Source organism: Colletotrichum godetiae, assembly GCF_030913485.1.
Source record: "Colletotrichum godetiae strain CBS 193.32 chromosome Unknown BDP55scaffold_117, whole genome shotgun sequence".
Lineage (NCBI taxonomy): Eukaryota > Fungi > Ascomycota > Sordariomycetes > Glomerellales > Glomerellaceae > Colletotrichum > Colletotrichum godetiae.
The window spans coordinates 26,091-50,000 of record NW_026851365.1 but is presented as its reverse complement, the minus strand read 5'-3'; the positions used below and the strand labels follow the sequence as shown (position 1 = coordinate 50,000).

Genomic DNA, 23,910 nt, shown 5'->3' with positions numbered 1-23,910 from the left:
GGGTTGGAGAACAAGGTCTCCTTTGACCCGAGCAAGTGCGAGGTCATCCACTTTACTAGGAAGCACGGCCAGCCAGCGGAGCTGCCAGAGGTCCGGGCGGGGGATTTGGTGGTCAAGGCCTCGACAAACCTGTACGCTGGCTGGGTGTCTGGTTCGACAAGAGACTGTCCTTCCGGCACCATGTCGACAAAAGTAGCTGCGCAAAGAGGGCAGCTCAACATCTGAGACAGCTTACAAACACAAAGAGAGGACTGCCAGCGGCCGCCGTGCGGAAAAGCCGTCGTCTCCTGCGTACTGCCGATCGCGCTCTTTGGCGCCGAAACATGGTACGCAGGTATCACGAAGCCGGCTTCGAGACGCCAAGCGGAGACAGACACGAATCCGCCTCTCCAAGGAAGACCCGTCAACACAGGCCAGAAGGGGCTCGTGCAGAAGATCGACAGCGTCATTACAGCGGCGGCAAGGGCCGTTCTGCCTGTCTGGAGGACAACGCCAACCAGCAGCCTCCTCCGAGACGCCGGCTTACCGTCAGCCAAAGTCGCTCTAGAGGGCGTCCGCTTACGGGCCGCAGTCCGACTGCAGAGGATCGATCGCCGACACCCGCTAGTCGCGCGGCTCTCCCAGCAGGGACAGCAACAGACGAGACTACAACGGACGGCTGAACTTCTGCCAAGATGCGGAAGACCAGCGTTCCTCCAATCACAGTACCTGCCAAGCTCACAGGATCAGATAGTAGTTCAATGCAAAGAAGAGGCTGCGAAAGATTCGAGCGCTGGCTAAAGACAGTACCGGAAAGCCATATGATCGTCTTCTCGGACGGCTCCAGGGCGACGAACGGAGCCGTGGGGTACGGCTTCGTCATCTACCGAGACTCCAAACGCATAGCGCAAGGGTGCGGCCGACTCGGACTGGCAGAAGTGTTCGACGCCGAGGTCGAAGGAGCGCGAGCCGGCCTCAGAAGGGCTCTGCTCACCAATCGCGGTCATCCAATCCACATATGTATCGACAACACCAGCGTTATACAAGGCATCCGCGGCAAGGCGCCGGACTCGTCACAAGACGCGTTCCTCGAAATCCAAGAAGCGGCCAGGATATTTGATATACGGACGCACTGGTCCCCGGGACACCAGGGCATCGAAGGAAACGAGGCCGCGGACCGGCTGGCCAAAGAAGGAACGACACTGCCGGCGCGGATGGGTCAAATGGCAACACTAGCGGGCATCAAGCGGCTTGCAAGGGAAAAATTACAAAGCCAGCACAGGAGATGGTGGTATAAAGAGCGAAGGCCGCGGTACGCGGACTTGGGGCTTGAGGCAGCTCTGTCCAGCCCTCCTGAACTGGCCTTGCCGCGGGCTACGTTACATCACCTGCTGGCGGCACGATCGGGTCACGGGGACTTCGAGCAATATCACCGACGTTTCAACCACGACGACGCTCTAATGATGTGCTCTTGTGGAGAGGCGAAAGACGTGGACCACCTGGTCTACTGTCGACTAACGCTGGCGAGGAGGCAACGGTGGCCGACCCTCCACTCTCGCAGTATGCCCGAGCCCATAGGCCCTATGGGATCTCTCGAGGCCTACTTCAAGAGATTAATCACCGACCCACGAGGCTTCGAGGCCTTTCTCCGCGTGACGGACTTCTTCCAGAAGATCTGTCTGCGGTAGCAGCATCCACACCTACGTAGATGTGAGTGCGGACTACAAAGAACCTCCCGATTCCAAGGGACGATTTGGGAAAGAATGAAACTGGGGCACCAGCGGGAACCGGGGACAGACAGAACGCGTAGTGGCCACAAGGCATGATTTGGAGGACGATGTAAAGAGACGACGTACTGTAGAGTAGGTAGCCTTGGCTCACGGCCCTCCACGCCATATACCCTTCGGGAGGTCTGCGGTAAGGGCTCTAGCCCGGCCGCCACGGCGTTAAATACAACAACAACAACAACAACAACGTAGACACCCTCCCCTCAGCAGACCACCTCTTCAAACTCGCCTGGATGGCCGCCCTCTCGGAATTCCACACCCCTTCCCTCGCCACCGTACAAACGATGCTCCTCATGATCCAGCGGCGGCCGACGAACAAGCATGTCGCCGACACGCCGTTCAAGTGGACCATGCTTGCTGACACCGTGGCGCTTGCGCAGTGTCTGGGGCTCAATCTTGATCCGTCCGATTGGGCGGTTCCGAGCTGGGAGAAGAGGTTGCGGAGGCGGCTTGCTTGGGCGGTATGTGTGCAGGACAGGTGGTTGAGTCTGAACTTTGGAAGGAGTTCGCATATTCAGGAGTGCGACTGGGATGTGTCACCTTTGCGCCCGGATGACTTTGGTGATGTTCCTGGCTGTGAGGGTGAAGGGCCTTTGGTGTGCAGGCACTTTCTGCACCTGGCGTCACTCACTGAAATCGTGTCCAAGATTCAGCAAAACATGTTGTGAGTTACTCCCATAATAGAGCATTCCTACTTTGGTACTTGTACTGACTGACTGGTGTAGCTCCATCAAAGCCACTAGAGCTCTCTCCAAGTCCCTCGAGGCTACGTTCGAAGTTGCCCGGCCTTTGAGAATCGAGCTTGCAGAGTGGCTGCAAAACCGGCCCGACGTGGGAGACCAACCCTCGGCATCCTTGCCAGAGTGCGGTCTAGACGGCAACGGTAGTCTAAAGCTCGCTTACATCACTGCCAAGATTGCTGTGTTCAAAGCACTACTCCGACCTAAAAGCATCGAAGTTCCAACTCAAGCCCGCACGGCGTTGCGCACTGGCGCCATGACTATTGCGCGAGAGATGCATGACTTTCTTGCAAAACTAGAGGCTCACCATCTCGAAGCTTTCTGGCATTCATGTAAGCCTCGCTCTTCACATGATGATTACATGTGCTTTCTCCGGAAACCTGAGCTGAACAGCTGATAATGGACAGATTCCCGCGTCAACTTCACCATTGCGAGCAACTTCATTGTGTTGCTTTTCGCGCTCTCTCCGACGCTATCGGAAGCTGAAGATGCACTTGCGCTTCTGATTCAATGGAGGGGCTTGTTGCGGATCAAGTCGAGAAGCTGCGACTTACTAAACTTGAGCCTATTGAGACTTGATGCCGTTTTCGTGGCTGGGCTTGGCAAACTCATTGAATTGACACCCGCAGCAGCTGAGGCAGCTTCGAATCGGAGCTTGTAGCAATGAGGGTGACTCAAGTCATCGGAGATGGTGCTTGGCCTCCCGTCCAAAAGATGCGGCTTCAATGACATTAAATAATAATAACCTGTCTTTTAGCAAAAGGGCCTGGTAGTAGAATCCAAGGTTTCTCTCATCCCAACTTCACGTCTTGCTCTTTCCCTTCCAATCCTTTCTCCGACCCCATTGAATCTTCCACCGTGGGATATCCGTCAACGTACAGCTGCTCTCGACTGTCGTCCACAGGGAACGGCTTGATTTTCCAGCCCACCCAATACGTAAAACTCGCCACGAGTATGCTAACGAGCCAACTCAGACTGTACAGATAAACTGCGCCCTTAGGAACTCCTTTAGCGCCACAAGCAGCCGCAAGACCGGGCATGTTTGGTACGATTGCAAAGATGAAGGCGATAACCGCTCGAGGGTTGACGCCAAAGGTATAGTAGTGGATGCCTCGCGGATCATATAGAGACGAGACTGCCAATGTGCGTTTGCGGCAGATCCAAAAGTCAGTGATGATAATGCCCGCAATGGCGCCGAGGAAGAGAGAGTAACCGCCCAGGAAGGAGGAGAAGGATTTAGCGCTGCGACACGGATTCAAAGTCAGCAAAGAAACTTGATCTTGGGACAATGCACACAACTCACCTGTACTGGATGTACCAAGGCACGGCACATACACCAAACACAGCGCAGATATACGCTCCACGCCTATTGTTGATGTACTTTGGAAACCACAGCGCCAAATCATTGCTGAAAGAGACGCTATTGGCGCTAATATTCGTGCCAATCACCGCAAATGCCCAACAGAGACCCGCAAAGAACTGAGCAGCGCGGTTCTCCCACAGCCGTGCGACTTCCAGGGGGTTCCAGGTCACCTTGCCGTAAATGACCTCGGAGGCGCTGCTCACGGTGGCACCTAGCACACCACACATTGTCACTAGGACACATAGACCGACGGCCTGCGTCCAGAAGACCTGGCGGGGTTTCTTTGCGTAGCGTGTGAAGTCGGGCATGTTGAGGGCGAGTGTTGCTTTGGGGCCGATGGCGCTGGTGACACATTGGAAGAACACTACGATGGCGGGGGTACCGTCTTTGATGAGAGTCGGCTTTGAGAACGTTGGTCCGAATCCCTTGCCTTAGGGTAGTTAGATACACTGCTGTTGGAATTTGTCAAGAGTCAATGAGGGTACTTACCAGCAACGATAGCCCAGATGAACAAAGTTAAACCAAAGATTGGCATAATCACCGTCTTGGCCATGAACATGTACCTCAGACTACTCACATGCAACCAAAGCAACGGCAGTTGAACGATGATGAACAAGAAGAAGCACAGCAGCTCGGAGCTGGTGACGTGTGCGCTCTCAGCGAGGTGGTTTGGGAAATTGTTGAACGACGGCCAAATGGCGGAGATCATGACCTGCAGACACTGTCCACCCTGGAAAGACTGGGTGCCGAACCAGATACAGGCGACGACACCGCGGACAAAGACGGCTCCATAAGAGCCTCGGAGGCCAAACGAGGCTCTGGTGAAGACGGGGAAGTTGATGCCGAAGATGCAGCCGACGTAGCCGTCTAGCATAGCCGGGATGCAGACGAGGACATGTCCGATGAAAACTGCGAGGATTGCGAGGCCTGGGTTTAGACCTTTTGTGACAGATGTTGAGGAGACTGTCGAAGTTGAGGGCAGTTGTTAGCAGTCATTCAGTGACACCATACTTGTAGTAGAAAGATTCGATCATGGAAGATTATGTGCAACTCACCCTGATACATCGAGATGGAAAAAGCCTCCGCGATCCAGAAGCCGAGCAAACTCGGCCAACCCCACGTGCGCTCCGGGGAGCCCATCGGGATAGGGTCCATGTCCTTGTTTGACAGCCGGCCTCCCTCCGTGCCGAGGCCGGCGCTCTCGGAGCGGAGCTCCAAACGCTTCCGGAGACCCATAGTTGCAGCTACTGATATGTGCAAGTATCGGTAATAGGTTGCTCTCGAGTCTCGAATAAACGCGGGCCTCACCTCTAGGAGAAAAGGGAAGGTCAAGGCGATCTATGGCACAATTGGAATTGCTAATTGTGTGCGCGGGGAGTCGGAACAAACGATGTCTAATCACTTTTACGTTGTTGCGCATCCGGTGTCATTTCTAAGACGAGGCTTATCAAATTCCCTTTCAGAGATTCAGCTATCGCCGTTGCCGAGCGCCATGGTCGTGGGATTTCCGGATGCGTGCCAAAACTGTTAGTGATAGGCAGGCGATAGGCGTGCGTTGTTATCAGTCCGATTATCGGGGCACAGAGATATCATTGGCCTATTCTTTGCTGGTGTTTCGTTACTCCAACAAGGACTATGATAGGCGTTGCATAATCTAATCAGTTGGTCAGCGACAGGATACTCGGCTATAACTTGCAAGTAGATTACTAAACTCGATAGGATTGATCTCACGGATAGCGGCTGATCCATTACGATATAGTCATCTTAATCCGAGGTCGAAGATGCACACTCGTCAAGAGTCTTGTTGAGATTGGATCCCGCGAAGTCACAGCCTTCAAGAGCGAATACAATTGAAGATTCGCCTTTGTTCGCACCTTGGCAACATGGCACCGATCGCGATGTCTGACCTGAAGCCACCTTCATCAACTGCTGCCGTCGACCCAACCGTGTTTCCTGCGCCAGGTGCCGATGAAAGATTGAAGAAACTATGGCAACTCCACGGGCACCCTCATAGCTTGAGGTAGGGAACCAATATTGCACCCATCAACCTCGACTGACTGAATGGCTCCCACGCCAAACTTGCAGGTTCTCTGACCCAGCGTTGACGAGTATCGCGGCATTAGTCAAGCATAATTCCACAACACAGCCTTCGAAGCCAGCTTTCATATATCCTGTTGGTGGCTCATTCGAGGTGCTGAACTGGGCTCAACTTAATGAACTCTGCGATGCAGCATCGAAGTTCTACTCTAAGCGATTTCAAGAGGCAATTGCAACTGCCAATGAGACTGGTCAGCAACCCACTGTCGCCCTCTTGGGTGTAGGGAACTCGATCTCATACCTCATCACCCAGTTCGCATTAAATCGCGTGCACCTTCGGGTCCTTCTACTTAGTAACAGGAACTCTCCGGCCACAAGAGATCATCTTCTCCGAGTATGCAATGTTGTTGCGATAGTCACCGACGAGGCGAACGAGGCTTTACTACACGGGGTAAGCCCGTGTCAACTTCCGGTAACAAAACTTATCAGCCTGCATGAGTTGAGAGGGAATAGCCTAGAAGCTTTTGAAGAGCTCAATGTTGGGTTTGAAACTGATGATGAGTGGAATCTCCAATCAATGATTATCCACTCTTCTGGTTCCACGGGAGTGCCGAAACCAATTATCCACACAAACAGGAGCTTGTGTCAGATTGCGCGGATGTACAGACTACTTCCAGAGTTCTTCGTCGAGAATTGGTATCTTTGCTTCCCTCTGTAAGACCTTACCCATCCTCGCTATACACTTGAGAATATATGCTCACGTTGCTCAGATTCCACGTTGCTGGACTCTCAATCGCCTTGTCGGGACTTCCAACCGGACTCCCTACTTCGTTACCTCCAACACAATGGCCACCAGCTCCGAGCTCCATCCTCTCTGCATGGAAGTCCTTGACAAGCCTCGGCTATCCACCAGATTGCCTCCACTGTGCGCCTTCGGTCATCGAGGACCTCTACGAATACATCACTCTCACCACCAAAGACTACAGTCCTCTCACAGATCTGAAGGTCCTACAGCCTGGAGGAGCCCCACTGTCGCCTTCAATGCTGTCCAAACTCCAGAGCATCGGCGTCAATGTCAAAACCACATACGGTACAACCGAGACGGGGCCGCCGCTTCGGACAATACCGCACACGAGAGACAACCCTGATGTGTACCGCTTCCGAAACCTCTATCCCGAGTCGGAGTATGTGCGAATGGAAACCGTTGCAGAAGGACTGTTCGAGTGCGTCGTGTACCGCGGCTTCCCGTTAGCCGCAGAACTCTGGCTTGACGAGACTGCGCCAGACCCCTATCGTACGGGCGACTTGTTCATTGAGGACCCCCCGGGGAGCAGGTATTTCGTCCTCCAAGGTCGACGAGATGACATTCTCGTGCATAGTAATGGAGAAAAGACGCATGCTGCGGCGCTCGCTATGACGCTTGAGGAGGACAAGTCCAGTGTTATTGCGAAGACCGCAGTCTTTGGGACAGGAAAACCTTGCCCCGCTGTCGTTGTTGAGATCAGTTGGTCTGAGGTGGAGAAGATACCTATATCAGAAGCTGATCTTATCGACGAGGTGTGGAAAGTGATTCGATCCTGCAATGAGAATTCGCCGACATACTCGAGGATTCCTCGTCAAGCAGTTCTCATTCTGGACCAGGGAGAGACTTTACCAGTCACCCCGAAAGGTAACGTGCGACGAGCTCTTGCCTGGGAATTGTATGGAGACAAGGTTGAAGGACTCTACAACTCCTTCCTGGGCAACGAGCTGGATACGAATGCAGATTCTAAGTCTGATCCTTCGAGAGACCCCGGTACCTTGGACATCGAAACGATCCAAAGAATCGTAGCCGATACTTTGGGCATCCCCATGCAAGACTTGGCAGAAGATTGTAACTGGTACGAACTTGGTCTCGATTCTATGCATGCGGTCGAAATACGATCGAGACTTGTGAAGATGCTCGGTGCTTTCCCATTGATGTTCATTTTCGAATATCCCACGGCAAGGAAGCTTTTCACTTTTCTTCAGCTGTCCAGAAGTGGTCTCGATAGCAAGGCTCCGACGGCCAGCAAGAAATATGAGTGGATTGGGTCAACTATTCACCGCATGAACAGCGAAGTTGCAAATTGGAACACCCCTCATGATCAACGAGAATATGCCAGGAAAGATGGCGAAGTCATCTATCTCACGGGGGCTAGTGGTGCCCTGGGCAATGCGCTATTGGAAGTCCTGGTCCAGATGCCAACGGTTCGAAAGGTTTACTGCGCGGTGAGAGGAGTCGATCCTCAATATCGAGTGTTGAACTCCATGAAAGAGAGGGGCTACTCGGCGAGCATTTACCAAAGCCATAAGATTGTTCCCGTCAGTTACGACATGAAGGACAATAAGCTGGGATTGGACGAGAAGATGTATCAACGTCTGGCGAATGAGGTGACAACTGTGATGCACAATGCTTGGAAGTTGGACTTCAATCAGCCGATTCAGCAGTTCGAAGACGACTGTCTGAGAGGTGAGATATCTTATGTGCCAACGCAGAGTTTCTGAGCTGACGATGATGACCTTAGGAACTATGCATCTCATGTCATTCTGTCTCAAGGGGCCCGAGAAGACATTCACTTTCATGAGCAGCGTCGCCGCAGCAATGGGAAGCCCCGCCGGCACCAAAGTGCCAGAACTTCCTCTCTCTGCGAATCCTGCCAATTCCCTTCCTACCGGCTACGCGCAGTCCAAGTTCATCATTGAGCAAGTCACGCAGCACTACGCATCTACTCACAACACCCCTGTCCGGATCCTTCGAGTTGGCCAGCTCTGTGGTCATTCAAGACTGGGAGCATGGAACCATACCGAGATGTGGCCTACCATGATGATGGCGGGACTCGATCACCTCGATGCGATGCCGACCTTACAGACGAGGGTTGACTGGCTCCCCGTTGACTTCTGTGCGGAAGCCATCGCAGGGGCGATTATTCCCAACGCCGCTGAGACGTCGTATGCTGTGGTCAATCTTGTCAACCCGAGCGCTATCTCATGGAACGAGCTTATTACGAAGCTGGAGGGAGCTTGCGGAAGAGAGGTGCAACACATTGGTATGAGCGAATGGGTGTCTAGGTTAGAAGCGACGGCAGAATCGCAGGGCTTGGGTGTGCAGGAGCTGCCAGCTCTGAAGCTACTAGGCTTCTTCCAGTCGATGACCGAGGGCAGTGGAAATGGCGAGGGTATAGTATTTGATGCTGGAACTGTAGAGAAAGGAAGACAGATCGGGGTGGACATGGTCAAGAGGTGGCTGGAAGTATGGCGTCAAAGAGGTTACTTGAGAAAGTAGATTAGCCGACCTTCTTGGTAACCTCATGACGGATTCGATGAATGGAGCTCACTTCGGCTTCCGTGATGTGGCCTACAGCGTTGCATTCAATCCGAATAAGAGGAATCCGGGACATCAAGACTTGGCATTCTCCGACGCACTTGGCAGGGTCTCGCGTTCTCTCCGCGGAATCCACGCGTTCCGTGATTGGCCGGAATGCTAAGCGGCGTCCGTGACGATGCTTTGAACACCACGAGACTCTTGTGGGATAGATTGTCTTGAAGAACTTGAACTTTGTCGCAAGATACCATGTCATTTCAATTTGATTCAATTGTGCCTCGTGTCGGATTGCAGTCAGGTAGCAGGTATATTACTTTTGAGGCACCATGCACGCCGCCTGTTGGACAAACATGTAAGCCTATACCCCCAATCAGGAAGCAAACCATCTCTAAGCGAACGCGGCACACTTGCATGTCAGCATGTGCGAATTATTTAAGACTATCATGTCTCTCATTCTGGTGCCCCGGTGATCTCGTTCGTGTCATTTACGTTACTTAGACAGTAGCCTCTGCGATGCTCACCTCACGCGCGGCCTCCTTTACTGCCCGCCACCACTCAGCACATCTCAAAGTTGCTATCCTGTGCCACCCCAAGACACGTCTCTTCCACGCAACCTGTTCAGTAAAATCCAGCCGAGAGCATGACGTAATAGTCGTCGGTGCCGGTATCGCCGGTGTCTGCACAAGCATCGCAGCCGCAGAAAAAGGCGCCAGAGTACTTCTCCTAGACGATGCACACGGCGGCGGAGCATCCGCGCTCTCAGGGGGCGTAGTCTACGCAGGCGGGGGAACCCGACAACAAAAAGAAGTCGGATACGGCCACGATACCCCGGAAAATATGCTAGCGTATCTCAAGGAGGAAACGGGAGACGCAGTCGACGAGAAGACTCTGCGGCGTTTCTGCGATGAGAGCGTGGCGCGGCTCGAGTGGCTCGAGAAGCATGGCGCACAGTTCGAGGCGTCCTTGTGTCCTTACAAGACCAGCTACCCGACAAATAAGCATTATCTCTACTTCTCTGGCAATGAGAAATCGTATCCTTTCAACAAGCTGTCTACCCCGGCGCCGAGAGGGCATCGGATGGTGCAGCCTGGGTTCTCTGGCTCTGCGCTGTGGCAGGCGCTCTTTGACTCGGCTATACGTCTGGGAGTGGATTTCAAGCCAGCGTCCAAGGTTCAGCGGGTTCTCTTCAACGAAAAGAAGGACAAAGTCAGCGGAGTTGAGATCAAGACGTTGCCGGATACCAACTCGCTGTTCCAGAAGCACGAGAGTCTTACGCAAAAGACGAAGAGATTCCAACTCATGGCGTCGCAACTCGCCGACGTCTATCACCGGAAGGCAGACAAAATCTGGCAAGAACAGTCCATATCGCAAACTATACACAGTGGAGCGGTGGTTCTGAGTGCCGGAGGCTTCGCTTTCAACCCTGAGATGAGGCAGAAACACCTCCCCGAGTTCTCCAAGGTCGCTCCGCTCGGCACCAATGGCGATGACGGATCGGGCATCAAGATCGGAGAGGCGGCAGGGGGTTCAGTTTCAAGCATGAACAATATGTCTGCGTGGCGGTTCTTGTATCCCCCAACAGCTCTGCTCGAGGGTGTCGTCGTATCTCAAGCCGGAGAGCGCATGGGCGCGGAGGATGTCTATGGGGCTGCACTCAGTGACACCATGATACGTCAACATGGTGGGAAGGGCTTCTTGATCCTCGACTCGAATCAATGGGCGAAAGCAAAGAAACAAGTCTTCCAGCAAACCAATATGCCTCTTCTCATTCAGAGGCTGCATTGGCTCTACTGGGGCTACAAAAAAGCTGGCTCTCTGGCAGCGCTCGCCAGCAAGTTTGGTATCTCGGCCGATGGTCTGGGGTCGACAGTTCAGATCTACAACGATGCGATCGCTAGCGGAAAGCAGGATCCGATGCACAAGGAAGCAGACTACTGCAGTCCGGTGGTAAAGGCTCCATTCTTTGGTCTTGATATATCTTGTCGCACCGAGGGAATCCAAGCTGTTAATGGACTGACGCTGGGTGGGCTGCGTGTGGATGGCGAGACTGGGCTAGTCCTGACCGAAGACGGTGGCAAAATCAACGGGCTGTATGCTGCCGGGCGAAGTGCTGTGGGGGTTTGCGCCAACGGCTATGTGAGCGGCCTTTCCCTTGCCGACGGCGTGTTTTCGGGGAAAAGAGCTGGCGAACATGCTGCTCAACAGCCTTCTGGCAGATAGCGACTAGCTTGGGCCGGTTCTATCAGCCCTGATGGCAAGAGGATCTGGAGCAAATGGAAAGAAATGAAAGAACTCGGGCCAGCTACGAACCATCGAGCCATGTCCACCGGTGTCATGCTGGCCTGAGGATTGGGAAGTGGAAAGTCAAACAAGTAAGCAACCGACGCAGTAACAAAGAAGAGAACCCGACTGCTTGTTCAAAGCCTCTGGCTATCGGGCGCTGTAATATGTAATTAACCACATGTTCACGTGGTCTTGACACGAGCCGCGATAGATTCGGCATATACTCCGTAGGCATCTAGCGACTTCTGTAGGGTCAACAACCAGTCTTCATAATTGCATGCAATACCAAATCAGTGCCTTGCCTGGCTGAAGAAACGCAAGCATGTGAAATATGGTACTCTGTGAGCATTGGGCGGCAGCTGAATAGCAACTGTCATTTTTGTCAAAGCGACGCAGGGGCCGACAGGGGCATAGAGTCTGACTCTGTGGAGGGGGCTGCGGAGTCAAATTCGCGAAAGCGAGCTGCTACTGGTTGTGAAAGATCACGGCGGACTTTCAAGCGGCAAGTGGGTGACTAAGTCATCTGCCGCGACTCAATACATCTCGCACTGTAAGTCAGTGCCCCTTACGGAGAATCTCTACGGCCATCGATTTTACTACTACAATCGCAAGCCGACTTGGTTTACAGGTTCTTGAGATGATTTATTCTAAGAAGCCCAGTGACGTACCTTATGTGTGGTTGATCATGGAGAAGGTGAGAGAGTGGTTCGATTCTATACTAACCGCAGATATTTTCATCTATCACTCAGAAGGCAACCAGGGGCAGCGGGCTAGTTCTACGGAGTATACAACGGAAGCTTTAAAGAGCCCGTCCAAGAACAACAGCCTTCAGATTTGACGAAAACCGCAACGTTCTAGAATTGATATGCGGCTCAGCATGATTCGACGTGAGCACCAAGCTACAGTGCCGGTGACCAGGGCAGTACATTAGTAGTTTGTGGGGCCGTCCGAAAAAAAGTTCGAGTCGGCGCAACTTTCGATCCGAATAGCTGAGATCGTCTAAATGGCCTCGATATGTGTAATGAAACCAGGCTTAATTACCCAGTGTGAAGCGGCCAAAATCATATGCGTCATTGGTCAATTCTCATGATGATGACCATGAATGACACATCTAATCCTCTAGAATCTGTTTGGTCCTCTTGAGAATGAGTGAGGATCGAGGGGACAAATGTGGCACTGAGTAGGCCGACAGGGACATGCCCCAAACATTTCCAGAACAAATTGTCCCGACGGCGTGTCACGGCCCACGACCTCGGTATGGATACATCTCCACTTAATCAGGGATGTCTCCGTTCAGGAGAGCTTCTTTCTGGGGGACGGGGTGAAAAAAATTCAAGGTGCCCGGCCCCGAGCTGTCTGAGTGGGAAATGTGTCTCCAAGGTGGTGCCAGTGCCCTTTTGGAGGTCGTCATTTCCGTACAACTGCTTACCATATGCTCGTCGAGGTGCTTCCCAATCGCTGTTAGTTGAGGATTGAAAGCCATGACTCCGTAACTAGCAACCGGCCAGCACGCGTGACCATAGTAGCATCATTCCGACTCTGTAAATCTGACAAGACTTCCTCGTCACGACATGGGCCGCGAGGATCCTGTCCAGGTGGCCGTCGTCGGCACTGGCCTAGCCGGCCTCACTACCGCGTATCTTCTACAAAACGACAAGCAGGGGCGATATGCTGTGACCCTTTTTGAACAGGTACACACATGTTGAGGATGGAGGTGACTGTTGTGCGCCCAGGCTGACTTTTACAGGCCGAAAGTCTGTCATTCGATTCAGCGTCCGTCGCCATTCGAGATGAAAACTCTGGCAAGGTCGAGCGCATCGACCTCCCTATGCGCGCCCTCGCTGGAGGTTATTACGCCAACGTTATGCGCATGTATGACCACTTGGGCATCCCGTATCATCCCGTCCGGTTTCTCTTCTCATTCGCCAAAGCTACATTACCTGTGAAGGCTGATGCAGCATCACCCAAGATGCCGGCATCAGGAGGTTTTCAGAGCGCCGATAGGGATCCCGGGGAGTACTTTGTCCACGCGTCTAACCTGCACCGAATCCCACCTTGGCCGGGCAAACGCGGAGTTCTCACACATCTGTTTGAGATCCTGTATTTGGTTCTCTGCCAATTTTGGTTCACGGTCGCGTGCTTCGTGATCCGGCCCTCGTCCGGAGGCTCCAACGGGGACGAGACGTTTGGCGAGTATTTGGAGAGAGTATGGATGCCGCGACGCTACAGCACGCATTATCTGCTCCCTCTCCTAAGCAGTGTCTCGACGTGCTCTCACGCGGAGCTCCTAGCGTTCCCTGCGAGCGATGTAGTCAACTACAAGAAGCTTTCGCACGGCCAGCAGCACTACACGGTCTGCGGCGGCGTTCATCAGGTCGAAGCCAGACTGGCAAGGGAGATGAAGCAGGTTCGTCTAGGCGCATGTGTCGCTGAGGTAGCACCGACAACGGACGGAAGAGTAAGGGTTCGCTGGCAGTCAACGAGCAACTCGGTCAGGCCAATCGTGGATGAAGTCTTTGATCGGGTCATCCTCGCTGTGTCACCGGATGTGACTCGCAAGATCTTCATGCCCTTGCGCGAGGTTCTCGAACCGGTACCGACGATTCGCGTGGAAAGTTCGGTGCTCCGTCCGACTGGTGCATCATCGAGCCAGTCGTTCACACTCGTGGAAGACGACGAATGCCGGCCACTGACCTGCTCACACCATTGTGGGAGTGTCACGCCGCCGCAGGTCATTTGTCTGAGGAGTGACTTCACTCGAAATGCGGCGAAGACGGAGGCATTGCATACAATGCCAGGAGGAGCAGTCGTCAGCACTTGCCCGCTGGATCCCCTGGCTGACGCGAAGAGAGTGCTCCAGACGGCGAGGTTCACAAGAACCCTGAGAACGACGAAGAGCAGAGCGATCATACGGGAAATAATGGACAGAAGGGCTCGCGACAAGAAGAGGGACTCGACTGTTGCGGCGAGGGACTGGGCCAATGGCCAGGACAGTGTATGGCTAGCTGGGGCATGGTGCTGGGACGGAATGGTTCTTCTTGAAGGGTGTCTCATTTCGGCAATGAGGGTCGCAGACGACTTTGGTGTAGAGGTTCCATGGCAGACATAAAGCGCAAGGGAACAATGAGCACAGGGCGTGGAAAACATATGAAAAATTCTGAACATGATGTGAGCAAAGGGAATGAAGTTGAATTTAGAGTCTTACTTACTTTAAACCCTGCGTATGGGATTTTGTTAGGAGCGAGCGGCGTCGAAACGCCGCGGACCTCCGAATCCTGCCGGAATCCTTTCGCTGTTCTTCCCTGCCAGTTTGCCCCAGCTGGCAACAAGCCCGGTCACGCGTGGCAGAATCTTACTGCAAAGGTCTTCTCAGTGAGCGACACAGCACCACCATTATTCCTTCACTCTCACTCATCTCATGCGATGTCACACTCACTTCATGCCGTTCCAGACTTCTGGAAAGGTGTACTACTCGGCGCATCTGGCTGCACGTTTACGATTCTATTCTTCACACTGGCATTTGCTATTCCTTTTCTCCGGCAAAAAGATGTCTACGACAATGACCACTGGAAGCTCAATGTCAAGGTGCCGTTCACCACCATGTGGATGAACATGGGCTATTGGTTGGTCCCTCCCTGACATCACAATACCTCGTAGATGATTGATTCCCCGCCTTATCTCTACTCTTGATTCCAATTGGAATCATCCTATCACCCATCATGATGCTCCTCCACTCCAGTGCTCCACCATAGCACTGCTGACTTACCATGTTCCAGGACGAATACCGACGGCCTACACGTTACGGATTTTGAAACAGCCTGTCGCAATCTACTTTTAGAAGTGCTCGAAGAAGCCCAGATTTTCAAAGACTCAGTTCAGTCCTCTGCGTTGGCTATTCTAGACTTGGGTGTTGGTTGTGGTGACCAGTCACTTGAGCTCGCACGACTTGTCAACGACCTAGGCGTTACCGGATACTGTTATGCAGGACTCACTCTAAATGAGCCTCAGCATCGCCTGGCTTTATCCAGAGTGCAATTGGAGGTGTCAAAACTCAAGTTGGTTGACGGAACTGTTGAAATCTTTTGCGCTGACGCCGCGAACCCCGACACCTGGAACGCGCGCGTGAAGTCTGCCGTCAGGTCTATGGTCGAGCACAAGACCAGCGATCAACACAGATGGGTACTAGCCCTTGACAGCATGTACCACTTCTTTCCTTCGAGAGAGCCAATACTCAACTACGCAGCCAAGAACCTTGATGCTTCGTTCGTGGCCTTTGATTTGCTGCTGAGCGATGAAGCGTCTTTCCGACAGAGGTTACTAGTCAAGCTCATTGGCCTGATGATGGGTTGTCCTGCTGCGGCCTTTGTGACAGTTGCAGACTACACGAAGCAGCTCGTTGACGCGGGCTTCGACGAGAAACATATTCGGTTCAGGGATATAACGGAACATGTGTTCCCTGGTCTCGTCAGTCATATTCAGAGCCAGAATGAGGCATTGAGGCCACTTGGGATATCAGTAGGAAAGTTCAAAGTAGCCGCAAAGGTGTTTGGTTGGTTTGCTGAGTCAAAAGCACTGAGAGGGACGATTGTGACCGCACGCAAGAGACCTAAAATTCAGTGAGATATCAGATGTGAATGAAAGAGCACTCTGAAAGTCTAAATGTCCTTTGGAGAGCATCTCGAGACCTTTAGTATCTATACCATGGAGGTTTTTTCTAAGTCTGCTATCGACATCCGCCTACTGCCAGATCCACGATGTCTCTTGGCTAAGAGTGGAAGTGAGCGTATACCGCGCCAAGAAATCAGGTTCAACTGAGACAGAAAGAATGCCCCGTGAGACTTTGCTGTGCTATCGAGGTTGTCCCGTAGATCGAATGAGACACCCTGATCATCTCTTGATTCGTGTTTGGAACAATGGTACTATCAATCACGTAGCAAATCGGAAGTCGAGCCTGTAGGACGTTAGTAAGACTCGTAAAATCTACCAGCTGCCGATGGAACTCACCGTTTGTTCCCTTTGTCAGTAGTATTCGCAAGGTAGTCGTGTTGCTGCTCTGGTGTCATAGCATCCCACTTCTTGGCTTTGCTATTATTCCTCCACCGGTAGTAGAAGTAGGTGAAGGGGTATTGCACCACCTGGAGATCGTGTAAGCTGCGATACGAAGACCTGGGGTGAGTCGAGCATCTACTTACACACATCCAAATGCAAATGACTAACAGGCCCTTGTTGGCCTTGAAGTATCGAGGGGAATCACTTGGTTGGTAGACTTGATCGCTCAGCATTATTCATCATCGCAGGAGGGTTAGGCAACTACTTACTGTTTGCGCCGATCATACCACTGACTTGAACCCACATGTTGTACAGGCTAGAGGCGTGTTGTTAGTCGAGTAGCATCCGAGAGAAAGAGTTGCAGAAACTTACGACGCAGACACTGTTCTGTTCTGGACGGATCCAGCGTTCCTACTGGTCCAGGCAACTTGAATGGGGTGCGTGCTGGCAGCAATTAGCAACCAAAGAATATAGAAGTGTAGTCCCCTGCACTTACTAAGGGAAGGACAACAACACCGTCGCAATCGCAAAGTACGCCCAGGGGCTTGGGTTCGCGATCACGATCAGGGCGATGAAGCATGGGAGCAGCCAAGCATCCTCGGCCATGGCGACGAAACTTCGGTTATTGCATAGCTCGCTCGCAGCTGTGATGGCCAACATTGTGATACTAGATCCGATGATCCACGGGATCGAAAGCAGATTGGTTTGGATGACGTTGAACTTGAGATCTCGGAGCGACAAGGTGAGGTATTGGTTGACGGGGTACTTGGGCAAGCCGAAGAGCAAGCCGAGAGCAAACAAGGGCCACATGTCGTAATCCTTGGAGCATTCCCAGATCTGTTTGACAGACAGACCTTGCCTGTTGTACATGCCACCCTTCTGCGGATCGTCTCGGATGACTAGCAAAGTTAGTCAGCTTTATAGACGGATGTTGAGCTCGAGAGAGACATACCAGAATTGACGATGATCTTCTCCTCCTTCTCGTTGAAGTAGCCTTTCGGATTCCACCAGCTCTTCGTCTTGGCAGGGCATTGAGGCATAAGGAAGAATGAGCAAAGTCCCACACAGACTATGCCAATATTGTTAGCGATGCAGCTCAAAGAGTACGCACTGGATTGACTTACAAGTGAACGCGCCTCTGTGAATGGTGTGTGAGCAAGTTGACAACATCACAAAATCATCAGGGGAAGACTTACTCGATAAGAAACAACCAACGCCAACCCTCATAGCCCAAGATACCGCGCATAGAAACAAGACCGACAGCAGCGAATCCAACACCGATGTCGACTGCAAAGTCACATCAGTCAGAGCTGAATATAGATTGAGGATAGTAGAGGGGAACTTACCCAGTTGCGAAGACATCCAAAACCATGCCAATCGAATCGGGAGCTATGGAATGACGTTAAAATGGTGCTCTGGTGCCAAGGTTCGGTATCAAACCACTAACCGAGGTGCCGGTGTACCAGTAACTCAGGTAAAGAATCGTGTCCCTGCCAAGGAGTTAATCAAAAGCTTGGGCTGCAGGCTTGTTGGGGGCCAAGACTTACGGGATAAACCCTCCTTGGAAGGTTGCGCTAAACAGATGGTTGTGAGTACATGCAACGCTCCCCTCCATGGACATCAGACATACTTACATCAAGTATCTTGTTGCAAGGAAGGATGCTCGACCCTTCAGGAAGAATTGTGCCCCAGAGATGATAGAGAATAGGCAAATTTGGATAGGTATCCATAGATCGGGACCAATGCTAGATAACGGAGTCAGTTCCAGTCTCCCAGCTGGCGAACAAAAATTACCGACCGCTTGGAGATCAGCTGCGATGGAAGCTCGGCAACCAGAAAGCCAACTCGGGAAATCGTTTGACCCAGGTTCTTGGTCGTATTAGCGTATGGTCAAACGTACAGCCCCTCAGTCCGTCACTCACATAGTCGCCTCGGGTCAAACCAAGATCGTCGAGCATGTTATCGGATACGGCGTTGGAGATGTTGTTTCGGTCGATATTGAGGGCTGCGAACATTACACAAGCCCAGGCCTGCTAGTCATCAGCTTGGATTCTCTGTCGAGTTGCCTCAGTAGCTTATCTACCATGATCTTCCAATCGACCTTGCGCCTCACGAAGAATCAATGACGTACGGTGTCTACACAACGCCAGAATTCAAATAGAGGCCCTGCCAATATGCAGGACAGCCGAGCCGTTCTATATAAGAGTCTCTTGACAAAACTCTTTCAGCAGGGGTCCCAACGTGCACTCCTTCCCGAAAGTACGGCTTACTCTCCAGCCAAGCTGTCATGGAACGTCGCCACAATGCGTGACAAGTATTTGGGCGTGCTCTTAGGTAGGAAAGGGGCATGCTTTCTCCAGTTCTCGGTCTGATACCGAGAGACGATCCACAGGTAGATGACGACAGGCCACCTATTCGGTAATTCTGACCCTCCAACAGCAGGTTAAACGGTTGTATCCCGAGGAGATACAAAAGTTGTGTGGGATGCTCATTTACCATGCCGTTAGTTGCAGCAGTTGTCGGAGCTTAATCAAGCCTACTTGCATTTCCTTGGGTTCTCATAGGACTTTGCGTTAAAGCTAAGCCCTATGCCAGTACTTTGCAGGCTAGTCATAGACTTCAATTGTCTCGTCAGAGGCATTCTTTTCTGCCCACGTAAATACGTATCGAGCTCTTACAACTGATTTCATCGCTACTGTGGAAAATACAATGAGCAAGTATTAAATGGGGCTGATGCAACTGTGTGGGTGTTTAGTGTGTCGCGTCAGCTTGCTTGCAGCTCGCGCAATTGATTCACCATCGTCGGAGTCGATGGCGTGCTACACATACTGCCCCCCCGTTGGAGAGACCCCAACCCGTCCAATCATGGTGTGCTTGACTGTCATCTGAACAGTTCAAGCTCTTCCACTGACAGATTCATTACAAGAAACTTGTTGATCCAGTCTCTTTGCCAAATTTCGGCTTGGAATTTGGTGCGCTTCTCCATCCTACATAAATTATACTACCGCACCATCTATTGAAGTATTAACACTCAGTTGCTGTCCTTACCTCCCCAGAAACTGCCATGGCGCTTAAGCTCAGATTCTACTCAGCTTGAGGTGTCCATGAAATGATGATCTTTAGGTACTCTGAATCTGGCCACGACGGTGGCCAAGTGTGTGCACAGGCACCAGAGTTCCAGGGTCGGTTCTTCCTTCTTCCTGAAATCTTATCGTCACTTCTTCTAATAGAACATGTCCAACTTTTAGAGTTGCAACTTTGCATTTTATCAGATGATTTCGTTTATTGACACATGCATTTCTCTTGTCAGTGCATGTTCTGCAAGGCCATGGACTCGCATTGCCTAGTCAAGGTGGTGACACAATAGTCTGGAGCTCAACAGTGCCCCCAGTGCCAGCTCTGCACCTACTATCAGTATTGCTGCCCTTGCCACTGCTACCGTGACAACAACTTTTACTTTCGTTGTTGGTATAGCCGTCACATAATATGCCTCAGGAAGTGTAGTGCGGTAATTATGTCGAAAATAGTGGCTATAAGAAGGCGACTGTCACATTTCCTATTTTTGTCACCCACTTTGCTACTGAACGCGAGGGTTTTCGTCCATGCTTGGTTCACGCACATTTTGCTGAACTCCCCTACCGATGTTCGAGGCCCTAAGTTCTCTAAGCGGCATGATTGCAATCTGATATTCAAGTAAGTTTATCAAAGTCTGATTGCCAACTGTTTGGTCTTGGTGACATATTTTGTAGTTGAACGTAGAGCAAGGGGCAGAAACCAGGCGTTTGAGGCTCTTCTTATGGCCCCCCGCCCGGTTCTCACATCCAAAATGCATGTGGCATTACGGCCATTTGGACATCTCAAAGGGACTATTCACATGCTCAATGATGGTGCGACTTTAGAAATATCTATCAAAACTTTGAAGCGCCGCTAGGTAAGCGGTGGGTCCAGCAAAGTGCTTAAAGCTACTAAAGAAGTCCCCAGAGCGATAATACTTTTCGACTCTGGGGCTCCCAACTAGTCAGTGAGAGGGTACATGTAGTGTTCAAATTCGTGCAGAATTCTTGCGGGGATCTGGTGGTATTTGAGGTTTTTTCTTTTTTCGGGAAATAGATGTCTCAACTTAGCCTTAAGGGACAGGAGGAGATACCACAGTTAATTCGCTGCCTCGACCCAACAACATACTCACCACGGCAATAAACATTAGTAGACAACAGCATAGATATTACATGGGTCATTCTTATTCAAAAAAAATTCAGCCGCCGCGTATGTTTATCATAAGAAGTATAGGCACAAGAAAGAATAGAAAGAACAGTGCGATGGTTCCATGTACCTTACCTAGGACACATGTGAGATTTAATGATTTATGAACTTTTCACGAATAAGTCAAGTGCATACTCTATTGTCTATCTAATCTTCTACATTATCACTTGTTTTATTTGTTTTATCATTCTCACACGTGACTTACCTTTATCACTATCTTTGACATTCTGTCCGGCGTCCTGGTCATACTGCGGGCATTTTCTCAGGATATTTTCCGTGGCACTGCTACTATTGTTTAGAGTAGTAGGTAAGTTTAACCTAGATATCTTTTACCTCTGTATAGTAGGATATGATAAGATCGAAGTTCCAAGCTTGTGAGTCAGGACAGAGAGACTAAAGACTTCATGTCTACAATGGACATTGAGATAACCTGGTCGATCGGTGTCTGGACATAAACCCCTCTTGCCACCAGGTTTCTATCCACATAAGTACGACGTTACGTTGGTGTTAAACGTTGTTAGGCAATAGCCCCGAGATACATATGCGGTTGGTTGGTATCAACCTATGGTAAAAGTCAGCCAAGACCATAAGACCGTTGGAAGTCCAGTATAGTGGGACCGACAGCAACATAATAGTCTAAACAATTCACAACCGAAGAAACAAGGGGGCTCGTGTGGTGCGAAATCGTCAAGTCGTATCGAGAAATGGGCAGCTCTCCTGGAATCCCCACGGAGTGCGTACGTGTTGAAGGATGTAGATTTCTTCAGCCGGCGCAATACCTAGATCGAGGAAAGATGCTCTCCCCTTAGGTACGAGTGGTCATTTACCCAAGTATATAACACGATTTCTCTTTGACTGCCGAACAACAAATTATACATTTGTCAATCCTTTAACCAAGTCCTAGACCTTATGCCCGTCTCCTAGGAACCTCGATTCAACAACACAACGTTCTCGATAATTCGTCCGTATCCTTCGCCGTCATGCCAGCTCCCAACTACAAATTTGAAGGCTGGCTTGGCCTCGACAAGTCGGCAGCGGAGGGGAACATGGTCTGGCAAGAATTCGAACCCAAGGAATGGCAAGACACAGATATCGACATCAAAGTCACCCACAGCGGCATCTGCGGGACAGACCTGCACACGTTGCGCAGTGGCTGGGTACGTACAGTTATCTTCAGTCCGCTACCAAACTTGCTTAAATACCAGCCTTTGTTGCTGATAAACCGTACGAATTAACAGTACCCGGCTCCCTACCCAATCTGCGTCGGCCACGAGATCGTCGGCATCGCCGTCAGCGTCGGGTCAACAGCCGTTGGGGACATCAAAGTGGGGGATCGAGTTGGCGTTGGCGCCCAAGCCGACGCCTGCCTCGGCCGTTTTGGGCCTTGCAAGGCCTGCGACGGCGGCAAGGAGTCGTATTGCAAGAAACCTGTACACACGTACGGCGCCTTCCATTACAACGGCGGCAAAGCGATGGGTGGGTACGCGACTCATCACCGGTGTCCTTCGCATTTCGTATTCAAGATTGATGACCGGCTCGACTCGGCATCGGTCGCGCCCATGCTCTGCGGAGGCATCACCGTGTACTCGCCGCTGAAGTTAAACGGGTGTGGGCCGGGGAAGACTGTGGGTGTTATTGGGATTGGAGGTCTGGGCCATTGCGGTATTCTATTTGCCAAAGCGCTTGGGGCGGATAGAGTTGTGGGCATATCTCGGAGTGAGTCGAAACGAGATGAAGTTTTGAGAATGGGTGCGGACGACTATATCGCGACGAGTGAGCATTCGGACTGGATGACTAAGCATGCTGGCGCGTTCGACATCATCATCAACACCATTAGCACGAGTAAGGTCCCTTTCAACCAGTATCTCAGCTTGGTGAGCCTAGATGGCACGTTTATCCAGGTCGGGTTGCCGGAAGACGGCTCGTTTGAGGTCAACGCTTTCATGCTCGTATCGCAGCGCATAACACTCACCGGGTCAAACACGGGGTCTCGGGAAGAGATTCGTGAGATGCTGAACTTGGCAGCCGAAAAAGCAGTTAAACTTTGGGTCCAGGAGAGGCCTATGGTAGAGGCAAACCAAGGGATTGTGGATTTTGAAGCTGGAAAGGCGCGTTATCGTTACGTTCTAACGCTGTAGACAGACCAAGTCGGAATTGCTGCCACACTCATATCAAGTAGTAAAGGGGATAATAAAGCAGGATATAGATTAATACTTCAAAGTTACATTATCGTCACTACAGTACACTACTTGCTGTCTAGGGCGTATTCTATAAGAAATGTACGTACAAGGAATACAAAGCAATAGTAGCAATAGTAGCAATAGTAGCAATAGATGTAATCGGAATGGTAGCGATGGGAATAGTAGCGAGAGGAACAATAGTAATACTAACAGTAGAAATGAAGCTAACCTAGGTAGAAGATATTGAGCGGTAAATAAAACGTGCGTTAATTATTGATGACCTGCACCTCTTTAAACATTTGATAAGACAGAAAGTTGCAGTTCTTATTGGAAAGCTGGAACTATTCTGCTTGAATAAGGCAAGTGATGATAAGATCCGAGAGAACCACACGCGGATATCTAGTCCTTAGTCGTGTTGTCGCTATAGCGACTTCTTAGTAGCTTTGTGCACCTTGCTGGCCCCGAGTAATACGCCGCTTAGAGACCTTTACATACCGTTACGTAGCGGCGCCTGGGAGTTTCAATTGACCTTTCCAAGTTGTACAGTTATTGAGCTCCATCACTTTCAGGCGACTGGAACGCGCTGGAGTTAATGTCAGTATCATTCTTCGTACTCTTCCACTTTGGAGTCTCCCTGCGTATCCTAAAGTATGGGAAGATGTAACTGTCGCGAGGCCACGTGCAGCTTGAATGTGAAAGCTGGACAGGGGTCATAAGAGAGGGGTCAAAGACCCTATTCCCCTCCCTTGTTGAACTCAGAGGTCCAATGACGAATCCCATTGAGAAGACCAAAAAGTAGTCACACGGACGTTGATGAAACCAAGTTATCAGCTTGGGGGCATGTCGTTAACAAAATTGACGTAAGTAAGACCGGTAAAGGGAGTCGAGC

The 23,910-nt window shown here is 51.3% G+C and overlaps 8 protein-coding genes across 8 annotated transcripts; 6 read left to right on the top strand and 2 right to left on the bottom strand.

Annotated features, from left to right (window-relative positions):
- Window positions 1–1,815: 1,815 nt before the first annotated feature.
- BDP55DRAFT_56817 (uncharacterized protein) lies at window positions 1,816–3,322 on the top strand. The gene is made up of 3 exons (XM_060570656.1): window positions 1,816–2,430; window positions 2,492–2,838; window positions 2,914–3,322. The coding sequence occupies exons 1-3, from the start codon at window positions 2,000–2,002 to the stop codon at window positions 3,165–3,167; spliced, it is 1,032 nt and encodes a 343-aa protein (XP_060421603.1). The 5' UTR covers window positions 1,816–1,999; the 3' UTR covers window positions 3,168–3,322.
- Window positions 3,298–5,105, bottom strand: BDP55DRAFT_735390 (NCS1 nucleoside transporter; the record flags this gene model as incomplete). Its single annotated transcript, XM_060580315.1, has 4 exons — window positions 3,298–3,748; window positions 3,810–4,299; window positions 4,359–4,832; window positions 4,925–5,105. The coding sequence occupies 4 exons, from the start codon at window positions 5,103–5,105 to the stop codon at window positions 3,298–3,300; spliced, it is 1,596 nt and encodes a 531-aa protein (XP_060421602.1).
- A 647-nt stretch (window positions 5,106–5,752) lies between these two features.
- BDP55DRAFT_568511 (male sterility protein) lies at window positions 5,753–9,210 on the top strand (the record flags this gene model as incomplete). The annotated part of the gene is made up of 4 exons (XM_060570691.1): window positions 5,753–5,889; window positions 5,955–6,620; window positions 6,677–8,397; window positions 8,453–9,210. 4 exons carry the CDS (start codon window positions 5,753–5,755, stop codon window positions 9,208–9,210), a joined length of 3,282 nt encoding a protein of 1,093 aa, XP_060421601.1.
- A 312-nt stretch (window positions 9,211–9,522) lies between these two features.
- Window positions 9,523–11,656, top strand: BDP55DRAFT_687763 (uncharacterized protein). The gene has a single exon (XM_060576598.1). The coding sequence runs from the start codon at window positions 9,763–9,765 to the stop codon at window positions 11,467–11,469; it is 1,707 nt and encodes a 568-aa protein (XP_060421600.1). The 5' UTR covers window positions 9,523–9,762; the 3' UTR covers window positions 11,470–11,656.
- Window positions 11,657–12,921: 1,265 nt separating this feature from the next.
- On the top strand, window positions 12,922–14,672 carry BDP55DRAFT_596953 (uncharacterized protein). The gene is made up of 2 exons (XM_060571000.1): window positions 12,922–13,223; window positions 13,280–14,672. Exons 1-2 carry the CDS (start codon window positions 13,104–13,106, stop codon window positions 14,639–14,641), a joined length of 1,482 nt encoding a protein of 493 aa, XP_060421599.1. The 5' UTR covers window positions 12,922–13,103; the 3' UTR covers window positions 14,642–14,672.
- A 283-nt stretch (window positions 14,673–14,955) lies between these two features.
- BDP55DRAFT_568503 (uncharacterized protein) lies at window positions 14,956–16,152 on the top strand (the record flags this gene model as incomplete). The annotated part of the gene is made up of 2 exons (XM_060570690.1): window positions 14,956–15,155; window positions 15,309–16,152. The coding sequence occupies 2 exons, from the start codon at window positions 14,956–14,958 to the stop codon at window positions 16,150–16,152; spliced, it is 1,044 nt and encodes a 347-aa protein (XP_060421598.1).
- A 306-nt stretch (window positions 16,153–16,458) lies between these two features.
- On the bottom strand, window positions 16,459–18,596 carry BDP55DRAFT_735385 (major facilitator superfamily domain-containing protein; the record flags this gene model as incomplete). The annotated part of the gene is made up of 15 exons (XM_060580314.1): window positions 16,459–16,483; window positions 16,537–16,667; window positions 16,725–16,798; window positions 16,851–16,897; window positions 16,954–17,025; window positions 17,078–17,480; window positions 17,534–17,650; window positions 17,706–17,719; window positions 17,778–17,868; window positions 17,928–17,970; window positions 18,029–18,071; window positions 18,129–18,155; window positions 18,216–18,326; window positions 18,380–18,450; window positions 18,504–18,596. The coding sequence occupies 15 exons, from the start codon at window positions 18,594–18,596 to the stop codon at window positions 16,459–16,461; spliced, it is 1,362 nt and encodes a 453-aa protein (XP_060421597.1).
- Window positions 18,597–21,821: 3,225 nt separating this feature from the next.
- Window positions 21,822–22,979, top strand: BDP55DRAFT_639288 (cinnamyl alcohol dehydrogenase; the record flags this gene model as incomplete). The annotated part of the gene is made up of 2 exons (XM_060573232.1): window positions 21,822–21,998; window positions 22,080–22,979. The coding sequence occupies 2 exons, from the start codon at window positions 21,822–21,824 to the stop codon at window positions 22,977–22,979; spliced, it is 1,077 nt and encodes a 358-aa protein (XP_060421596.1).
- Window positions 22,980–23,910: the final 931 nt, after the last annotated feature.

Excerpts from the sequence above, each read along its gene's own strand:
- BDP55DRAFT_596953 (XM_060571000.1), top strand. The coding sequence starts at position 13,104 with ATGGGCCGCGAGGATCCTGTCCAGGTGGCCGTCGTCGGCACTGGCCTA. Across the intron at positions 13,224-13,279 it reads CTGTGACCCTTTTTGAACAG|GCCGAAAGTCTGTCATTCGA; the intron begins GTACACACATGT and ends TGACTTTTACAG.
- BDP55DRAFT_687763 (XM_060576598.1), top strand. The coding sequence starts at position 9,763 with ATGCTCACCTCACGCGCGGCCTCCTTTACTGCCCGCCACCACTCAGCA.
- BDP55DRAFT_56817 (XM_060570656.1), top strand. The coding sequence starts at position 2,000 with ATGGCCGCCCTCTCGGAATTCCACACCCCTTCCCTCGCCACCGTACAA. Across the intron at positions 2,431-2,491 it reads AAGATTCAGCAAAACATGTT|CTCCATCAAAGCCACTAGAG; the intron begins GTGAGTTACTCC and ends TGACTGGTGTAG. Across the intron at positions 2,839-2,913 it reads CGAAGCTTTCTGGCATTCAT|ATTCCCGCGTCAACTTCACC; the intron begins GTAAGCCTCGCT and ends GATAATGGACAG.